Here is a 13138-nt window from a genome sequence, read left to right on the forward strand (position 1 = left end):
TGACCGTGGGAGACTTGTTCGAGTCCTTGACACAGGAGTCAAACCTGCTGCTTAGACGTAGGCCGAGCTGATGTTCGATTCTGTTGTTGGCGCTTGCGCTGCAGGCGCTGTCGCTGCTTGTAAGATGAATAATTGTACCTCTTTTGGAAGGGGTAGTATCGTTTGCACTTAAAAGGAGGAGAGTACATGCCCGGGGTTCGAAGGGTCGTACAAGAGTCCTTTCCAGAATGGAGAACCTCATCAGTAGTGGCGGCAAACAGCTTCTGTCGGTCGAACGGCAAATCTTCAACCTTGGACTGCATTTCTCTAGGGGCTCCTGCTGACAGTAGCCAGGTGGCTCTCCACATGGCAATACCTGTTGCCATGGCTCGTGCTGCCATGTCCGCTACATCAGCAGCGATTTGAAGCGATGTTCTACATGCGGTGTATCCCTCCTGGACAACGGCTCTTAAGAGGGGTCTCTTGGTGTCAGGGAGGTGTTGCATCAAATCCGGAAGCTTAGAGTAATTATTGAAGTGGTGGTTTGACAGAAGAGCTGCGTAATTGGTGATTCAGAGAAGTAAGGTTACGGAAGAATAGATCTTTCGGCCAAATAAGTCCAGTTTTTTGGAGTCCTTGTCCGGAAGGAAGGTCTTAAAGTGGGGTGCCTTGGCTTTGTGGTGGACAGCATCCACTATCGAGGAATTAGGCTGTGGATGATTGAAAAGAAAGTCTAAGCCTTTGGAGGGGACGAAATATTTTTTGTCAGCTTTTTTATTTGTAGGCGGTATGGATGTTGGCGTCTGCCAGATCTCCTCCGCTACCTCCATGATAGCCTCGTCTATTGGGAAGGCAATTTTCCGTTGATGTTTAGGGTGTAGGTTTTTAAACAGCTTATGCTTTTTCACCTCAGCCTCCGTGAGCTGCACCTCCTGGGATTGTGCCACCCGTTTAAATAGGTCTTGGAATTCCTTGAGATCGTCGGGGGCTGGTGTCTCAGCCAAGGTCACCGCTTCTCCCGGCGAGAGCACGGACGAGCGAGCACTAGGAGACATGTCTGGTTCCGTCTCTGAGAGCTGCCCCTCCTCCAGGTTTGAGTGTTACGTGTATGTGGCTGGAGAGCATGGCGGTAGCGTAGGTCAGCGTGGAGATTTGTTCCGAGGTTCAGAATGCAAGGAACGTGGGCTGATTGACCAACAGGAGCATGGTGATCTGCGGCGAGATTGGGAGCGGTAATGATGGGGTGAACTATAGTAGTATGACCTATCGTAGTGAGGGGGATGTCGATCAGCAGCTGCCAGTGACGAGCGTCTAGAGGATCATGGGCTTTGATGTGTAACATAATAAGTGCTGCGCGGCGAGCGAGTTGGGGAATGGAATTGTCTTGACGGGGATCGAGATCTGGAGTATCTGTAATGAGAGCAGCTACGTTCCCTATAGCAGTGGTGAGATGATAAACTTGGTCTATGATGCTCCTTGCGCCCCACCGCATGATATGCAGATGTGGAGGGGTGAGGCGATGGCTCTGGAGAGAATCCGGGAGAGGGAGAGAGGGCAATTGTATGAGTGTCAGTTCTTGACACAGCATTAATAGAGGCTGCTGGCAGCTGCTCAGAGGTTGCAGGCTGCAAGGCTGGAGGTTCAGAGGGCTGTGCTGAAGCAATCATTTGAGTCCCGAGGACAGCTCCTTGTGAGCAGGAGAAAGCTCCGAAGTTCCAGAGGTCAGCACCGTCGGTGCAGGGGTGAGTGTCTCTAAGAAGCATTCCTGCTGTCTGCAGTGCCTAAGGCAGTCGGGGCGTGAAGTGACCGCTGGCTTCTTTGAAGTGGCCACCCTGGCTGCCTTTGAAGTGGAGCTGCCAGGCTTATCACCTGCGCTCACCCGATACTGAGGGGCAATTTGCAGGGAACGAGCAGGGGAGGCTTTCTTCCTCTTGGGGGAAGCCCCAGCCGGGGAGGGAGCCCTCTGCTTCCCTGCTTCTGGGTCCAATGCTGATGAGCCTGGAGCACTGCGAGGTAGGAGAGCCTTATCAAACAGGATCTCTTTTAGCCATCTCTCTCGCTGCTTGCGAGCTCGCGTTGTGAGTTTGGCACAGTGGCTGCATTTTTGTGGGATATGAGACTCCCCAAGGCAGTGGACACGAGCGGAGTGTCCATCAGAGACAAGCATTGAGTCTCTGCGCATAGACCATTTTTTAAAACCGGGGGAGCCCGGCATGTCGGCTTTTTTTTTTTTTTTTTAAAGAATGAAGGGTCCATGGACTACTGAATTTAGCCTGACCCTAACTGAAGGAGTAACAATGTATCTCTTCTCCCGGCTTTTTCTTTATTTTTTTTTAGAAACAGCTAATGAGCCACTTAACAAGCGAAAGAGGGAAAAAGTAAACGTTTGTCTTAAACTTCACTCAGGAAACCTGAGGAGATGAAAGGAGCTCCGTCCCCGACCAGAGGCGGATTAGAGGAAACTGGCGGGGGCCAGACCGCGCGCGGTGCATGAAGACGCGAAACTGGCTCGCGTAGGTGCGGTCTGGCCAAATACAGCTCTGGCAAGCTCCGATTCACGGTGCCGGGACCAGCCCGCCACCAGATGTGGAGCACCCATGAGGACTACCCGAAGAAGAACCTCAAATTCTATTTGCTTAAATTTCTGCTCAGATAAGTTTTCAATTAAGGGCTTTGAATAGTTAAAATACAATTAAACTGCCTCATGCTAATACATTTGTTTGCAAATTGAGTTTCTTTCACAAAGTACTTCCCCCATAAATTGGTACAAATTAGCAATTTCTCTAGTCTACTTCCAAGAGTCACTGTGATGAGGTGTGCCCCATGTGATGGGGTGTGTCCCCTGCACTGGCCCTTTAAGGGTAAAACCCAGCCATGGGAGAGGGCTGAGAGAGCAAAGCCCCACAGCTGAGGCAAGTAATAGCTAATTAGGACCCAGGCAAGAAGGCATAAATAAAGGCTCCTGAAGGGTGGGAATTAGACTCACTCTTGCTGAGGAGCAAGAGGAATCTAGATGCCTCTAGTGAAGCTAGAGGCTTTCTGACTTAGAGCAGGGCTGGGGAAAGGAAGGAGAGCTGGGGAAGCTCTGGCGCGACCAGCTCCCAGGCTGCAGGGCCTGAAGCAAGGCCTGAGGCTACTAGGGCTGCAGAGTGTCAGTCTGGGTAGGCAAGGGCAACAGGTCCACTCCCCATTGCCAATGATGAATGGCCAATTCAATCCGCAGTTTTCCCTTTAGATAAGGGGCCAGACGATAACTGGCAGCAGGTCACTGAGGAAGGTGGGTATAGGGAACTTGGAGTTCCCAGAGGGGGAGAGGTAGATCCACTGGAGGGCAGGGATAGGATCCAGAGTGACCTAGACAGATTAGAGGATTGGTTCAAAAGAAATCTGATGAGGTTCAACAAGGACACGTGTAGAGTCCTGCACTTGGGACAGAAGAATCCCAAACATCGTTACAGGCTGGGGACCGACTGGCTAAGTAGCAGTTCTACAGAAAAGGACCTGGGGATTACAGTGGATGAGAAGCTGGATACAAGTCAACAGTGTGCCCTTGTAGCCAACAAGGCTAATGGCATATTAGGTTGCATTAGAAGGAGCACTGCCAGCAGATCTAGAGAAGTGATTATTCCCCTTTATTCAGCTCTGGTGAGGCCACATCACGGAGTATTGTGTCCAGTTCTGGGCCCCCCACTAGAGAAAGGATGTGGACACAATGGAGAGGGTCCAGCAGAGGGCAACCAAAATGATTAGAGGGGGTGGAGCACATGACCTCAGGGCCGGATTAAGGCATGGGCTAGCAGGGCAGCTGCCTGGGGTGCCAACCTATGGGGGGTGCCAACCTATGGGGGGCGCCTGATGGCAGCTGTAAGGGGCGCACAGCACCCCTTACAGCTGCTATCAAGCACCGCATGTCCGGCTCCCAGATCGCGGGCTGCAGCAACTCCCAGCGGCCGCCCAGGGCGGGGGCCGCATTAATCCCCGCAGTGCCGGCCACCAGTGCCCTTCCCCCCGCGGCCGCTGGGGCCCTGCACGGCCAGGCTCGGCCTGCCCCAGGCTGCAGCGCCAGCAGTGGTAGCCAGGCTGGGCACGTGCGTCCTGCCGCCGCCAGTTCCGCGCGCCCTCCCCCACATGCTGGCGCGGGGGCGGGGCTGCGCATGCATCCTCCCCCACGCACTGGCATGGGGCCACACATGCGCCTTCCCCCAACCTGGGGCACAATTAAACAGTCTGCCCAGGGTGCCAAAATGGCTCGGTCCGGCCCTGCATAACCTATGAGGGATTTGGGTTTGTTTCGTCTGCAGAAGATAGGAGTGATGGGGGATTTGATAGCAGCCTTCAACTTCCTGAAGGGAGGTTCCAAAGAGGAAGGAGAAAGGCTGCTCACTGTAGTGACGGATGGCAGAACAAGGAGCAATGGTCTCAAGTTACAGGGGGGGAGATCTAGGTTGGATATTAAGAAGTACTGGAATGGGTTACCTAGGGAGGTGGTGGAATCTCTAACCCTCAAGATTTTTAAGTCTTAGATATGCCAAGCCCTGGCTGGGTTGATTTAGTTGGGATTGGTCCTGCCTTGGGCAGGAGGCTGGACTTGATGACCTCCTGAGGTCTCTCCCAGCTCTATGATTCTATGACCCCAGAGTGTAGGGGCGCTGTGATAGGGTAGTACCCAGAGGTAGAGAGAAAAATAGATAATTGTGGGTGAAACACTGGCTGAAAGGGGGTGCTCCAGGACTGAATGAGCTAACTTCCATCTAACCAGCAGGAGCCACCCGTGGCAGTAAGGCATGCTCAGATACATTTAAATGTATAAGTATTGTAAGTACACATTTATATTCCAATTGATTTATTTTATATTGACATAGTAAAACTGAGAAATTAGCAACTTTTAGTAGTTTAAGTGAGGTGAAATCTGGGGGGACACTAGACAAACCAGACTGCTGAAAGGGGTACAGTAGTCGAGAAAGGTTCAGAACCACAGTTCTACAGGCCAGTACTTCCTAAGAGCTGGTCTACAGTAGAAGTTTAGGTTGAATTTGGCCTCATGAAGGTCCATTAAACAACGAGTCCACACTATCAGTACTCTGGCTTTTCATGAGGAGTAACACTAAATTCAACCTTACACAGGTCAACTTTATGGAAATGAAGTTGCAGCATTGCTAAAGCTGACACTTTTTGCCTCTGGTAGGGATCCCGCAGTGCCTGCTGTGACCACTCTGGCCAGGACTTATGACTCTAGTGTTTTCCTGTTCACCTGAAGAAACCACAGGAAACTTTGAATTTAATTTCCCATATGGATAGTGTGGCAAGCACACCTTAGAACAGGCAGCTCATCTGAGCAGCACACCTGGCCATGAGCTCTTGTTCCCTTGGGTGCAGATGAGCACCAGCATGGAGGCTGAAGGAGATTCTGGATTTCACTGATGCCTAGGGAGAGGACTTCATTCGCATGGAGCTCCTAACCAGCAAATGAAACACAGATATGTGTGTGAAGATCACAAAGTCTATGGTGGAGAAAGAATACACCAAGGATGCCCAACAGTGCTATGTAAAAATAAAGGGGCTAAGGACGTCCTACCAAAAGACAAAAGGAGGCAAATGGACAGTCTGGAATATTGCCGCAAACATACCACTTCCATAAGTGGCCGCATTTGATCCTAGATAGGGACCCGACCAGCTTCCCAAGCTTGACTATGGAATCCCTCCCAAGACACACATCAGGGCAACATGTTGGAGGACAGCAGTCAGGATGTGAGCAGAGCAACCAATATGACAGAGAACTTTGTTATAACCTTGGAGATGGGCTCCTCCTTTCAGAACTTCTCACAGTGAGGCACTGATCCTGGAGAAGGCACTTCTGGCCAGTTCAGTTTTTCATCTCTCTACAAGCGAGTTAAGTCAATTGAATGTGATGTATGGCATACTCTGTGCCTATACAGCACACGGGCCCCAGAAAAGCTTGTTAATGTGTCTGGAGATGGACTGGAACTCCTACCTGAACATCTCCATAAAGCACTCATACAGGAACTCTTTAATACTTCTCACAAGGTTTCTAAGGAGGCCAGCCTTATTCCATCCTCCACGGTATTTCACCTTCCCACACCAAACCACCAGAAAGTGGTCTGGTGTCGTTGCATCACAAAGCATTGCAGCACAAGGATTAGGCTGTTGGTGACAGTCAACATCAACTCCTTATCATGAGCTATGTCTACAATGCTGCTTTTTTGCAGAAGAGGAAATGCAAATGGTGCGCTTATTAGCATCTCACCCTCATTTGCATATTCTCTTCCAATCCTTTTTGCAGAAGAGGTTATTGTGCAAAAAAAGCAATGTAGACTGGGCTGTTTTGTGCCAACAACACCCTTTTGCGCAAGAACCCTTATTCCTCAGAGAGAATTCCTCAAAAGGGTTATTTTGTGCAAAATGGCCCCGTCTACACTGCTTTTTTCGGTGTGCAAAAACCTCTTCCGCAAAAAGGATCAGAAGAGATATGCAAATGAGGGCAAAAAATGCTAATCAGCGCTCCATTTGCATTTCCTCTTCTGCAAAAAAGCAGTAGTGTAGATGTAGCTTTGAGGGGCTACATCTATACTGCTGCTTTTGCCACAAGAGCCTATGCAAATGAAGTGCAGCAATATGCTAATTTATTCAAGCTATTTGCTCAAAAACAGCTTGACTAAATCATGCAAATGAAGTGCAGCAATATGCTAATCTGCACTTCATTTGCATAGGCTCTTGTGGCAAAAGCCGCAGCATAGACTAAGCCAGGAGTGCCACGAGAGTTGCCACCCTGCCCTGCCTGCCTAGCCAGACCCCTGTCCCTCCTCCCCCCTGCAGATTGTGCCCTGGCAGGTCCCTTACCATGTCTGCCACCAAACTGGGTGAGTCCAGATGCTTCTCTGAGAACTGCTGTGTACCTACTGTACAGTGGCCATTTTAAAGCATGACTTTGAAGATATGGTCTAGGCACAGTCATTGTCTTACAGAGACCTTCCTTGTATATTAATAGATTAGGTTTTAGGCTACACAGCATCTCCTATAATGTGTGCCCTTGTAACTTTGTTACAGCTGAAACAGCAATGAACTTGCAGTGTACTCCCTAGGCTCCACCAGCTGTCCACTTTGCACAAACCCATAGGCAAAAATAAACAAGAGAAGACCTGTTCAAAGAGCAAATGCAATCTGCCCAGTTACATGTAACTAAGTGGAAGAGCTGTGATTTTAGCATCAGAAAAGGAGAGCATGCAGGTAACTGCAAGTGAAGCACCAGGAAAGTGTCTGTTATCCATGGCATCTGTGATGTTTTGGTGGCTTTTTGACACAAACCTGGACAGACTCTTGCGCCCTCAGTGCCCTCACCCTGTAATTCAACTTTATATAATATAATAAATATAAAATGGAGATATAGCATCTCATAGAACTGAAAGGGACCTTGAGAGGTCATTGAGTTGAGTCCAGTCCCCTGCCCTCATAGCAGGACCAAGTACTATCCCTGACAGATTTGCCCCAGATGACTAAATGATCCCCTCAAGGATTGAACTCACAACTGTGGGTTTAGCAGGCCAATGCTCAAACCACTGGGCTATCCCTCCCCCCCCCCCAACTTGCCCTCCTTACCCAGTTCCATAGCTGCCTCCCTCAAAGACACTTGGCTATGGGGAGGGGAACTCAAGGACAGCCTCACACACATGCTCCAGGTTGTCACAAAGGAAAAGAAGGTTGTCTTTCTTGCCTGGATTCTTTCCCTCCTCCCCTCTCTCAAAGGTTTTCACCATGGACTCATTTTCTGGCCCTGCTATCTTCCCTAAATAAGAACCCATGATTTCCGAACAACAGTCTCTTTATTGCTAGTATTGCAGGGGTGTGTAGAGGGAGGGAAGGGAGTTTACAAGCGAACATGCTGAAAGCAATGTGCACGAATCTCAAAACTGAGCATTCATAAAACTTAAAAGCCTCTGCCCCACACTGTGCTTTCCTTATCACCCTGGTGTTTGGATGCTTAAAGTCTTTGGCTAGGCCCTCTGCCTCAGCTCCTCACCCTTCCACATAAGTTTCCCTCTTGCTCTCAAAGATTATAGAGCATACACCAAACTGCCACCACAAAGGGAATGTTGCATTTGCTGAGGTCTAACCTAGTAAGTAGACTCCTAAACCTTCCTTTTAAACATCCAAAAGTGCATTCCCCCACCATTCTGCACTTGCTCAGCCTGTAGTTGAACTGCTCCTTACTGCGGCCGAGGCTGCTTGTGTGCAGCTTCATGAGCCACAGGAGCCAGGAGTAGGCTGGGTAACCAATGATAACTACTGGCATTTCCACCTCTCAGATTTTAATTTTCCAGTCTGGGAAAAAGATTCCAGCTTGCAGCTTTCTGAAGAGGCTTGAGTTCCTAAGGATGCATGCATCATCCCATCTCACGTTGATGTCAGTGAAACAGCCCTTGAGAGCCACCAGTGCCTGCAGCACCATCAAGAATTACCTCTTGCAATGTATGTACTCCTTGGCAAGGTAGTCAGGTGCCAGGATGGGAATGTGTGTTCTGACTATCATCCCAACGGTTAGGGAACTACACTGCAGCAAAGTGCTCCATTGTGTCCTCCATGTTTCCCAGAGACACTACTCTCCATAGCAGAAGGGTATGGATTGCTTTTGCAACTTGTACAATAGCAGCACCTACTTAGATTTCCCCACTCAGAGTTGATTTCCAACTGACTGGTAGCTAGCTGGCGTTGTAAGCTTCCCCAGGGTAATTGCCACACGCTTCTCCACTGTCAGAGCAGGTCTCATTTAGGTGTTCCTGTGCTTCAAGGTAGGGCAAAGCAATTTGCCAAGTTTTATGGTCTTACGAAATTAATCCTCTTGCTCGAATGCCAGGTATATGCTCTCAACATACTCCAAAATTAGGCACAACATCATTAACGCTTTGATTCATGAGATCCACAAGAGGGTCCAGGTTCTCACTGCTATCACATCTGCATGGGTAACCAGGGCCAAAAAGGGCACAAAAAGATTGTTTCCCACTGATCTCCAGCAAGAGGGGGAAGGAATATATCACAATATGGGATGCTGACAACATGAACTCAGAATCACCCATTGTACAGTTTTGGTCCCAGCATGCATCAGGAGCATAACTCAGAATGGGAAGTGGCACAGGCACTGTGGGATAGCTATCCACAGTGCATCGCTCTCAAAGTCGACCCTAGTCTCCGTACTGAGGGTGTGCTACTTTGAACTACACTGAATTCTTGAAGGCAGGGGGACATGGACCTTCAACTTTACAAGATTGTGTGGTAAGAAATCAACCTTAACTCATAGTGTAGACATTGACTCTGTGAGAAAAATCAAGAAACCCCAAAAAGTGAACAAGGATCTGTCTATATTAGCATCACTCAAGTGAAGCAAATAGAAGCTGCTGGAACTTACTCCATTATTTCCCCTTAGGAAGGAGTTTACCATTATGTGTATCAAATTCTTTGATAGAAAGTCTCCTCATAGGAAATGTTGTGTCCTCCAAACAACAGTTGTGTTTAATTTGGGTGGGTTCATTAGTAGGAACCTACCAAATTTATGGCTATGAAAAATGTATCATTGGACCATAAAATCTGGTCTTTTCTGTACTTTTACTCTATTGTATTCAAATTTCACCATTTCTCAAACTGGATGTCCCAACCCAAAAAGGTGGTCACCCGGTAAGGGGAGGAGTTGCAAAAAGTTATTGTAGGGGGGCACAGTATTGACACCATTACTTCTACGGTGCCTTCAGAGCTGGGTGGCTGGAGAGCAACAGCTTGTGGCTAGCTCACCAGCTCCAAAGGCAGCACCCCACCAGCAGCATTGACGGAAGGATAGCAACACGGTTGGCTCCCTCACCCCTAAGCCTTTTTTGGATCAGGACTCCAACAGTTATTGCACCATGCAATTTCAGGTTTATACATCAGAAATCATGATGTTTAGGACTCTTTAAAATTCTATGATCATGAAAATGACCACGATGGACTGTGAATTTGGTAGGCCCTACTCACTGGATAAGTGCTATGGACATTGCAAAAAAGTTGACCTGTCTTTCCAGCATTTTGATCTTTGTGAATACAAATGAGATCTTCTAAGGCAGCAAGTAAGGAAATGTATAGGGCTGCCTATCAGGGAACAAACTAGTCTCATCCTCCTGCCTTAACTCTTCCCAGTCCCCCTTTATCCTTTAAAAGAGAGATCTAGCAAGCTCTAGTATTGCTACTACCCTATGTAAAGCATCTCATACTATTCTGGGACAAACAGCTTTTCTTGCCCTTCCTTCTCTTAAGCTTCCTGCTCATCTTCTGATGGGGAACTAAAGGTCAGCTAATTGTACTGAAGATGTGACTGGGTCTGGGAATCCCAATTTACTGCCTCTCCATATCACTCGGACGCCAGACTTAGTACTTGTAGTAAAGGTCTGAGCCACAGGAGCCAAGACCGAGATTAGGGTAATAGAACACATTACAATAATTTGTCAAGGAGAGAGAGAGAGACCAATTATGAAGATGGACATCTAGAATTGAAGAAGGGTTGGGTGATCTCCTGAGGGAAAGAATCACCAGCCCCAGAAATCCAAAGTTATCTTTATATGAGGGAGCAGTAAGGAAACCCGCCCCAGAGAGGAACCCACAGAATAAAGAAAAGAGAGGGATGAGGTGAGCCAAAAGCTTCCTTATTTCCCATTTGATCCTCTAGGCCTGACTTGATTTCGCATCGTAGCCTGGTATTAAGTAATGAGGAAGGAGATGTTGGCAGTGCTTGTGATCACCAGCACTAATGATACAAACCTGTGCATTTTCTCATTTTTCTACATTGTTTAACTGCATTTTCTTTCTGCTTGTCTTCCTCTCAGAGGAGATGGGCATGGTTCCTCTTGGCTTTTTTCTAGCCTGTGTTAGGGAACACCTCTCTATCACAGACAGGTTCAACCTCTGTGGATTAATCTACCTAAAGTGATTGCCTCTAAAAATTTAGTAATAGTATAGAAAAGGAGAAGCAGATTTTTGTTTTCCTCTTCTATTTCTTAGTCATGTTGACATTCCATGTAACTGCCATGAGGCTTGGCCAATACTGTAACTGAGCAGACAAAATGGAGTTAGCAAGAATTCTTAATAAAATAATGTCCAAATATTACAATCCAATTTAGCTAAATGCTAAGAGTTTAAAATTCCTGGAAATGTTTAGGGTTTTTTTTTTCTGGGGGGGTGGGGGGGGGGTGTTAAGAACTGCATCCCTGGTATAGCCTCATTGTTATGGAATTTACATGCCCTATATCCTCTGCACAATAAGGTCTGGATATGTGCATTGCAAGGCAGCTAAGCTGGTTATAGAAAACTATAACTAAAAACTATTTAGAAAATGATTGAATATATTCTTTGTGCTAGATGTTCAAAATAAACAAGCACACTTAAGTTTGTAGTCATTCTGTCATCTAAAGTTGTATGTTAAGGATCTAAGAAATTCTTATACAGTAGTAGTTTTAAAATTTGTAGAAGACAACTAACATCACAACTCAAAACAAGATTTTTAAAGCTATGAAAGAGTAGTTCTGAACTCAAAATTTGATCAATTTAAACTTAATCTAAAAGGTAAAGTCGCCTTCACTTTTTCATATCCTTTATTTTTTAAATCCTCTGACACTAATAGAAATAGCAACCCTTATTAATGCAGAAATGCAATCATTTTGTACAATGCTATGGAGACAGACAACAGATGCAGCAAAAGTTAACATCACAATACCTAGGGTTTAATCAAACAATACCTTCATAAAACCAGACAACCTTTTACAAAGTTGGCTTCTACTAAAGAGAGCACCCATTAGCTTTTGCTTCTGAGGTATTGACTTTAAAGTCACATAGTAATTCTATATTGTTAAAACAGCAACAATCACATCACATTCCTACCTGCCACCTTTGTTCGGATTTGCATGTTTTCTTGCAAAGCTGCTAATGGTTCCAAGTATTCTTGTGCCTTTCCAGCTATGACTTCCTGTAGTTTTGCATCTACTTGGCTTAATCTTTCTTTGTAAAGTCTTAAAATAAAAATGTAGTGCATTACTTAAGAGCCAACACAAGACGAAACAATAGTTTCGTATAAGAACACTTTACACAATCACATCTACAAATCATGAAATTTTATAATCCCATGACAAATCTACTAATACCTAGAAATTTAAGTCTGTTGCCACTAAGTTCTAAAACAAAAATCACTTTTAAACTATTTTATTTTCATCTACTTCACCCTTCTAGAAAAGATGTACAAGCACAGCTTTTCTATCCTTTCTTTCTGAAGATTAAATTACAGATAATAGCACTACAGAATATGATCACTTCACCTTAAAAAGATACAAGGGAAAAGCAACTAGGAACTGGTGATAGCATCCAGAAACTTTTCTAAATATTTCCCAAACTGGTAGCAACACTACACACAAAAGATGAGACACCAACATAGAAAGAGATGAGCCTTCATGTGTGTTTTCAGTGGACAGATTCCGCATACCACAAACTCTCACCATAACTATTAAGACTAACTGGCACGTTCAGCTAAGATATCACGTACTCAGCTGGCATGGGAAGTGAGTTTATATTTTAAAAACTTCAAAAATGGATCCTTTCTCAACAAGTTGATATTGTTAGAGCAATGTGGGGAAAAATCCTTTACCTATAGCACAGGTTATCCATCAATATTAGCTTACCTGCTTTAGTTTTCACTTCATGCCTATTAAAAGATAAATCTATTTAAAGACACTGAAGGAGAGAAGAATAGATTAGTAGAACTTCAGCAGCAATTAATACCTACTTAACACAAAAAAGGTTGACATTACAGAATTATTTCTGGAAATAAAATCTACATGGAATTTTCAATACACGTTATTGTTGAGACTATTAGCTGAGAGTCTGCTGCACTGATGTTGCAGACTTAAGTTGGCTTAACCAGTTTTCTGTTCACATCTCTAGTTTAACTGGTTACTTGGTAAGCACCATCCTTATCCAGTGTTCCCTTTAAGCTGTGTGGCAGCACAGCTTCACAGGTGATTCATCAGGCCTGCCCAGTCAGCTCCATGCAGGGAGCCAGGGCTAATGAATCACCTGTGAAGATGTGCAGATTAGAAAGAACATTGCCCTTAACTATTACCCAAGAGCAGCTCAC

General features: G+C 46.1%; 1 protein-coding gene across 2 annotated transcripts in view; it reads right to left on the reverse strand.

Moving 5' to 3' along the window:
• Positions 1-13138, reverse strand: part of BRMS1L (BRMS1 like transcriptional repressor) — a 66220-nt gene that overhangs the window by 31210 nt on the left and 21872 nt on the right. For both annotated transcript variants that reach the window (XM_006117696.4, XM_075926925.2), the window contains one exon: positions 11893-12020. In XM_006117696.4, the coding sequence (XP_006117758.1) occupies positions 11893-12020 (128 nt within the window). The remainder of the gene's footprint in view (positions 1-11892; positions 12021-13138) is intronic.

Source organism: Pelodiscus sinensis, chromosome 5 (genome assembly GCF_052426305.1).
Source record: "Pelodiscus sinensis isolate ZL-2025 chromosome 5, ASM5242630v1, whole genome shotgun sequence".
Classification (NCBI taxonomy): domain Eukaryota; kingdom Metazoa; phylum Chordata; order Testudines; family Trionychidae; genus Pelodiscus; species Pelodiscus sinensis.